The sequence below is a fragment of the Diaphorina citri genome, unplaced genomic scaffold, assembly GCF_000475195.1.
Source record: "Diaphorina citri unplaced genomic scaffold, Diaci psyllid genome assembly version 1.1 scaffold4252, whole genome shotgun sequence".
Lineage (NCBI taxonomy): Eukaryota > Metazoa > Arthropoda > Insecta > Hemiptera > Psyllidae > Diaphorina > Diaphorina citri.
In genome coordinates this window covers 3,795-12,023 of record NW_007381651.1, presented here as the reverse complement: position 1 = coordinate 12,023, position 8,229 = coordinate 3,795, and the positions used below count along the sequence as shown (strand labels likewise).

General features: G+C 37.5%; 2 protein-coding genes across 3 annotated transcripts in view; one reads left to right on the top strand and one right to left on the bottom strand.

Moving 5' to 3' along the window:
• The window catches only part of LOC103520915 (probable phytanoyl-CoA dioxygenase), a 3,432-nt gene extending 2,726 nt beyond the window's left edge, over window positions 1-706 (top strand). The window contains exon 4 of the mRNA XM_008486014.3: window positions 627-706. Within this exon, the coding sequence (XP_008484236.1) occupies window positions 627-706 (80 nt within the window). The remainder of the gene's footprint in view (window positions 1-626) is intronic.
• Window positions 707-1,367: 661 nt separating this feature from the next.
• LOC113472191 lies at window positions 1,368-5,436 on the bottom strand. Of its 2 annotated transcripts, none has more exons than XM_026831843.1 (3): window positions 5,295-5,436; window positions 2,245-2,353; window positions 1,368-2,022 (listed from the first exon to the last, which is right to left on the bottom strand). In XM_026831843.1, exons 1-3 carry the CDS (start codon window positions 5,334-5,336, stop codon window positions 1,874-1,876), a joined length of 300 nt encoding a protein of 99 aa, XP_026687644.1. In that variant the 5' UTR covers window positions 5,337-5,436; the 3' UTR covers window positions 1,368-1,873. The 2 variants fall into 2 exon arrangements, with proteins under 2 accessions (XP_026687644.1, XP_026687643.1); XM_026831842.1 differs by lacking the exon at window positions 5,295-5,436 and adding an exon at window positions 3,033-3,167.
• Window positions 5,437-8,229: the final 2,793 nt, after the last annotated feature.

Below are 8,229 nucleotides of genomic sequence, written 5' to 3'. Positions count from 1 at the left end.
TCACTGCGCTCGCCTTGCACGCGGGAGACCCGGGTTCGATTCTCGGCGGGGTCAAGAAATTTGTATCATGCAAATGTTCCGTGACTGGTTTTTGCGGGGCCCACTCAGCCTCGTGAGGAAAATGAGTAGCTATGACATATAAATGCGCATAGCGACCGGTGCCAGCATGATAGGTAAACATTGGATTTTAGGATTATTGAGATATTGGGAAAATCCTACAATGCTGCAGTGAGCACCAAAGTTGTGACATAATAACACAAAGAAACTGCATTTACATTTACATTTTTTTATTGGACAATCTCATTGGCTAAATTTTGAAATCAACCAAGCAGATTGCTTAATGCTTAATCCAGCGGTCACCAACCTTTCATGGTCGCGAAGTCGCGATCTAATCAAATGACTAGGAGACACTTGGCGAGATGGCGAGCTTCCTGTTAGTCTGGTAATCGAAAATTTACACCGTACATAATAGTTGCTCTCAACTTGAGTTGCGACTGTCCGCGAGCTGCGAGCTATAAGAAAACCTCTCGCACGCTACCGGTAGCTCGCGATCGACGGGTTGACGATCCTTTGCTTAATCCAAGAGATACATCTAAACAAAGTTCAAATTCTGATTGTGGTCCTAGCTGAGAAGTCTCAGTTTGAAGCTGTACTAAACCATTGGAAACCTATAATGGCACATTTCCAACCATTCGTAGGAGCTTAGTCCATCCTTCAGGGCTGTTTGCCCCTACACCTAAGCCTCGGAGTGGGCTTTCTGTGTATGAGTCATAGACGGTCTGGTGTTCAGTTTCCGAAAGTCAAAGTCATCGTTTTAAATCCTAAAATGTAATTTCTTTGTGTTTTTATGTCACAACTTTGGTGCATATGCAGACATGAAGAGGAAGACATCTGATAGAGTAGAATGGAGAGCTATAAACCAATCTTAGGATTGAAACAGATGATGATGATGTAATTAAGCTGTCCGAGGCATGGACTTTTATTGGTTTGAGATGTTGATCGAATAATAATGGAACTCTGAGGGTTAGGTGGTAGAGAACGCCTCCGGCGTTAAACTCAACGAGTAGTTAACTTCCACTCATTTGTGGACAACAGCGAGGTCCCCGTTATATTCTTCTCGGGGATCTAGCTGTTGGAGTAACGTGTCGTCCACACGAGCAAGTTAAGGTGTGTCCACAGTCGACGCGACCGTCGATAGTCCATCGATCGATGTGAATTCATGTGCATCGACGTCAATTGATCAGCCCCAATTTAAAAAAAAAAAAAAAAAAAAAATCTACCAAACTAGGTACTTAAAAGGTATTACCAAAATAAATAAACTGTGCCATCTATTGTCTTTTGATGGTTGTAAAAATGAATAGATAAGGTTTTGTCACAATAGATAATAGATGGAAACAGGTATTTATTGGAAACTTATGTAATTGTGATTACATGTACATCTTAAAAATTCACACCAGTGTTGGTTGAACAAGAACAAAATTAAAATACTATTAACCATATCATAAGGCTTTTAATTGAACTTTCTGTAGAAACTCTACATAAAGAGAATCTGCATTTACTTTATTCCCAAAAGATTTATCAATGTTTTGCATGCTACAAAATCTTGAACATTGACCTTATCAGAGCAAAGAAATCCATGGAATCTACACAGAATATATTTGTAGATAAAGAATCAGTGAGTCTGAGTGGCATATTCCAACTTGAATGCATGGCCATTAACATTTAAAGTCTCAGGATACCTGGACCATATTGAAGAAGTGAAAATCACAGAGAAGTAATGAAGGGTTTTGCAAACTTTTGCTAATCAGTTTGCAGTTTTGCTAATCAGTAATATTCACTGTTTTTGACATTAAAAAGGCTTTACTCACAAAATCTATTTATGCACTCTGGATTCTTTGGCTTTTGGTTGAGGACATCGGTACTTCAGCATTTCAATTTCGGCTTCAAAGTAAGAATTCTTGTTGTACGAGAAGTATTCGGGATTTTTGTAGTCACTTGATTTAGAAGCTCCTGGACCAACAGCTGAAAAATGGAGAACCCAATAGGTATTGTCAGAAAATAAGTGTGTGAAAAAATAACCCAATGAAATTAAACTTAATGTACCTGTCTACCAATATTATTAATTGTAAACAGTTCATCTCTATTTTCACTAGACTTGGTAGGTATTATTTTTGGTCCGAGTAAAGAAACATATTTATGGATTGATTGATTTTTTTTTTTTTTTTGAAAATTAAAAACACAAACCTGATTTTGGTACAGCAAGAACTTTTTCACTTAACCCAGGAACATTTCCACTGACATTCTGACCACTGGATCCAGAGCTATATCGGGAAACTAGATTGCTAGATTTCACCTGAAAATAATGGATTAATTTTATTTTTCAAGAGGTTTGATAGAAGGAACTGTAACTGTTGAGATTTTATAGTCTTGAAAGCAAAGTAGAGAGAAGGAAGGCAGGATAGGAGAAATAATGCCATTCTAAAAAAAGTTCTGATAATTATGCAGAAGTCATGTCCATGGAAAAGAAAAGCTCCTTTGTGTATTTAACCTAACCCTATAATAACACTAATCACTGCTCTAATAATTGTGAAAACTTCTTCTTGCATTTACCCTAACCCTATAATAACACTGGTCACTGCTTGTTTGTGCCAGTTCCTTTGGTAGCACTATTCCACAGACATGACTTCTGCAAAAGTACCAAAGTTCGGTAATTATTCAGAAGGCATGACAATGAAAAAGAAAGCTCCTCTTTGGGTTAACCAAATCCTATAATAACACTGGTCACTACTCATTTGTGACGGTTCCTTTTTATAGCAATTTTCCATTGACATGATTTCTGAACAAATGCCAAAAGTTCTAAAGTTCAATGGATCTGACACAGCATTGGGCTGTAAAAAGCACATAATGGCAAGAGTGAATGAAAATCCTTCTAAAATAGTAATAGAAAGTAAAAAGCAACCCAATGTCACTCTACAGAGGTCACAGAAATCTATTCCTTATGTCTATCCTTCAGAATCAACAACTCTACTTACGTTCTTGGCCAATTTAGCTGCAAAGGCTCTTGAAGAATTCATTTTTCAAGAAATTCCTTCGACAAAAGCTAGGTTTCTGGACTGAAATCAGCAACTTCTATCACTTTTTCTTTTCTTCTGATTTTTTTTTTCAAATCTTATCAATTTTTTAAAAAATTACCGCCAAAATAAACACAGAAAACCGCGAATGCGCATGGAGGAATTTTATGTACTCAAAGATCCGTTTACAAGATCGCGGCGCGTTAATTGACGAGCTGACTGAGTAGGACAGCGGTCATCAAACGATGCTAGCATTTCGCCTACAACACTGATGTTAAGCAACGTTCAGGTATTCGAATGGATGTTTTATTCAGAGACCACCTGAGCAATCTAATACTGTTGGATTTTCTTCCCTCTTAGGCTGGGTGAGGTTATTGTGAGGAGGTGCTTAACATCACCAAAAACCATGGCAGTTATACAAACCTATTCCAAATAATGAACAGGGTCCCATAAAAGAAGTCAGTGGTGGACTTGTAATCAAGGGGGCTGGGTTCATGTCCTAGCAGCAAGATAAAAATTCAGTCAACTCAATTCCAGGTGGACATTAAAATTGCAATAGCTTTGTATAAGCACATTAATTACTTCTGCTGATAACCATTCATGATTCTTTTCTGTGTGATAACCCTAGAAAAGCCCTAAAACAGAAATCCACAAAAAACCCAACAAAATAGAAATAGAAAACAAATCAAAGGATACAAATTTCTTGACCCCGCCGGGAATCGAACCCGGGTCTCCCGCGTGCAAGGCGAGTGCAGTGACCACTACGCCATGGGAGCTTAAATCCTAAAAAGAAAATCCAGCTGAATCGTACTTCACAGAATAGAATAGAATTTACCCTGTTTATACTGCAAGAAAGAGACTGAGCAGTCCCTTTTCTCCCACAGGTGCCCTCTACGTCCGCAAATACTTCAACCAAGATGCCAAAGCTAACGTAGAGACCATGGTGCGTCTCATCTTGGACGAAACATACAAGTATCTCTCCACTGTAGACTGGATGGACCCCACTACCCGTCTAGCAGCTCAAGACAAAGTCAAAGCCATCATCCCTTACGTCGCCTATCCACAGGAACTCTTAGGTAAAAGCACACTACTATCACGTCACGTGATGTGATAGTAGTGTGGCTGTCCTGAACGAAATTACCTACAATCTCAAGGTAAGAACACACCATTGTCACGTCACGTGAAGTTAAAAGATGTAGTTCAGAGTTTTCCCATAAGATTGTAGGTAATTTCGTTCAGGACATCCACACTACCATCACGTCACGTCATGTCACGTGATAGTAGTGTGGCTGTCTTGAACGAAATACAATCTTAGGCCAGCCATTCACTATCAGGTAGAGCTGAGAGGTACAACTGATGTCAGGTGTACCTGATAGTGTATGGTTGCAATAATATGTCTATGAGGCGAACTGATACCTGGTGAAAATTCGATCAGTTCCAATTGAACGCCTGACAGACCTGTGTGTGGTGTGTGGCGGTTCTATCAGGTACACCTGATCAGTTCTCAGTTTTCAACTATCTTTGGCCAGCCACTCACTATCAGATAGACCTGACGACAGGTATATCTGATCAGGTCTACCTGATAGTGTGTGTGCTCATGAGGTGTCAGGTACTTATACCTGATCAAGTGTACCTGTCGGATCTACCTGATAATGAGTGGCTAGCCTTATGGGAAATCTTTGAACTACATCTTTCTGACTCCCCATGACTTCACGTGACGTGACGTGACGTGATAGTAGAGTTTCTACCTTTCAGACGATTCCAAGCTCGTAACACTAATCACTACTCTAATTGTGAAAACTCCTTCTTGCGTTTAACCTAACCCTATAATAACACTGGTCACTGCTTATTTGTGCCAGTTCCTTTGGTAGCAATATTCCACAGACGTGACTTCTGCACAAGTACCAAAGTTCCCTAATTATTCAGAAGCCATGACAATGAAAAAGAAAGCTCCTCTTTGGGTTAACCAAATCCTAAAATAACACTGGTCACTACTCATTTGTGACAGTTCCTTTTTGTGGCAATTTTCCATTGACATGATTTCTGAACAAATACCGAAAGTTCTACAGTTCAATGGATCTGACACAGCATTGGGCTGTAAAAAGCACATAATGGCAAGAGTGAATGAAAATCCTTCTAAAAAAAGCAACCCAATGTCACTCTACAGAGGTCACAGGAATCTAACCCTTGTGTCTATCCTTCAGAATCAATAACTCTACTTACGTTCTTGGCCAATTTGGCTGCAAAGGCTCTTGAAGAATTCATTTTTCAAGAAATTCCTTCGACAAAAGCTAGGTTTCTAGACTGAAATCAGCAACTTCTATCACTTTTTCTTTTCTTCTGATTTTTTTTTTCAAATCTTATCAATTTTTTAAAAAATTACCGCCAAAATAAACACAGAAAACCGCGAATGCGCATGGAGGAATTTTATGTACTCAAAGATCCGTTTACAAGATCGTGGCGCGTTAATTGACGAGCTGGTAGGACAGCGGTCATCAAACGATGCTAGCATTTCGCCTACAACACTGATGTTAAGCAACGTTCAGGTATTCAAATGGATAACCATAACCACCTGAGCAATCTAATACTGTTGGATTTTCTTCCCACTCAGACTGGGTGAGGTTAATGTGAGAAGGTGCTTAACATCACCAAAAACCTTGGCAGTTATATATCAAATATTTATTTAATGTTATACAAACCTATTCCAAATAATGAACAGGGTCTCAGTAAAACAAGTCAGTGGTGGACTTGTAATCAAGGGGGCTGGGTTCAAGATAAAAATTCAGTCAACTCAATTCCAGGTGGACATTAAATTTGTAATAGCTTTGTATAAGCACATTAATTACTTCTGCTGATAACCATTCATGATTCTTTTCTGTGTGATAAACCTAGAAAAGCCCTAAAACAGAATGATAATTGGTATAGTATTCCGAAAATTAACTTAAAAGACAACTTTGAGATGTATTTCTCTTAGACGTAAATTAAATAAGGGTTTTTTTAATAGTTACAAAACGTACGATTATTTAGAACTTGTAACTGGAATAGTCTCGTTTCTTTAGGTACCTTAGATGTGTCTTATATAAACATCAACATCTATTTCTTAGTCACTCAGACTCACCGTATAAGGTTGAACTTATCTACCGGTAATTGTAAATTTCAGAGGCCTATGGACCTGGTAAAACTTCTTCACTTTTAGTGTCTCTTCATTACTTCCCAAAACGTTTGAATGTCAAAACGATTAGTCATTATAAGTGACAAGATCTGTAATTTTTCCGAAAATGAGTGTTTTAGATAAATACGTGAGACCTAAGAAACCGAAAACCAACTCCTGTAGCCATGAAGTCGTAAAGTTAAAGCCGAAGTTTCATTCTTAAGAACAACATGCTCTTCATAAGCCCTAAAAACATCAGTGAACTAAATCTTCGAGGACCTGGTTGTCGACTTTTTACCTCTTAGGTCATCCATAACAGTCTTTTATTCACACACTTTTTTATTGGGTTACTTTAATTTGAATTGCATGGACGGATGGTTATAATAATTAACATCTCTCAAGTAGAGATAATTAGATAAAAGTGATCTGAACCATCCATAATAAAAACCAGGTTCATTTCTTTGTATAAATACCTACCTAACTAACTAACTGACTGGCGGACTGACTGACTGACTAACTAACGAACTAACTAACTAAAAAAAAAAAAAAACCCTTTTAATTTACGTGTTTGGACTAAAACCATGTCGTTCTTGAAAGAGTGAGTTGGGTCCTTGTAAAGGTGACTACAAGACTGACGACCTAGGTCTCGACATAACCCTTTGATCTAACGATCTAAAGTGGACTTTTATTACCTGACTAATTTCTTTTCGAGGAAAAACATAAATTGGATTGGGATATTATTGTGATTAGTGATGAGATGGACTATCAGGCAAACTCTAAAAATATAAGAACTTTCGTTTCGATCCTCTCTTCTTCAACGTCCTTCCATCATTTATTACGGTGAAGATTTTTTCAAGAAATTAATTAAGTCAATGTCGGTACTTCTACTTATTCTTTCGAGGAGGAAACGCCAAATTAAGTTAGATATGTAACGAGTCGGATCAATGCGATCAAAATAACAGCAGACGGAACATTCGTGATACTACAGCACAACCTGAAAGGACGGGCCACGTCCTTAAAACTAGGACTACCCTAATTACAAGCAAAGGAGTCCTGCCGACCGAAAAGGAGGATAGGACAGAAGAAGAGGAGAAATAAGACCTGTATATTCTGTGTACAGTCAATGTCAAGCGGAAGACCAGGTTGAAGAATTTTTTTTTTTTTTTTTTTTCTAAAATATCTGTGACCAGGGTACCCAGTGATGACGTAAACAATGTCAAGCGAACAAAAACATCGTTAAAAGTAACTGCACAGACTGTTTATGGTTCAGTTAGCCAACTTGTGATTCGTAATCCCGAGTATTTCAGCGTATGTACAAGATTTCTGTATATTTTAACTTTAGTAGTATACCGAATGTATAAATTCGTTACAAGTTACAATAGATTGTGCTCTGTATCATGGTACTTGTTTTACTAGATTAAGGAATACGATATAATACGGAAATTGTCATAAAAGTGAGTTTTAATGTAGAACCGGTTAAACGACGTTTCCAGACTTCTTAAGGTAAGAATAAAGTTACTTAAGAAAGGCTGCTAAGAATAACAGTATCCACGATGGAACATTCTGAAGTAACAGCTATTGTCATGTTAAATAGTTCTAGCCAAAAATAGAAACGATACTAAACTAATAAAAAGTTAAGAATAGTATATTTACTTATTGATATAAAAATTTAAATATTTAGAGAAATCGCTTTAATCTATTGTGCCAATTTAATATATGCTTCCCGGGCGCAATATTTACTCAAATTCGCACTGTCTAAGAGGAGCATAAGGCTTGACGGGTACCTCTATTAAAATCATATCTCACGATTATAGAAGTTATAGATTTTTTTATCTATTCATTCACGATGAAATATCTACTTTAGAACAATCCATTCTCTGTGTGTTATGATTATTGCTGATCAGAGTAAAGTGGTTTAACTATATGAAATGATAGTGATCTACTCAATTTATCTGATTGTTTATCTATTTAGCAAGTCTGATATATTGTTATACCTGACTAGGACTT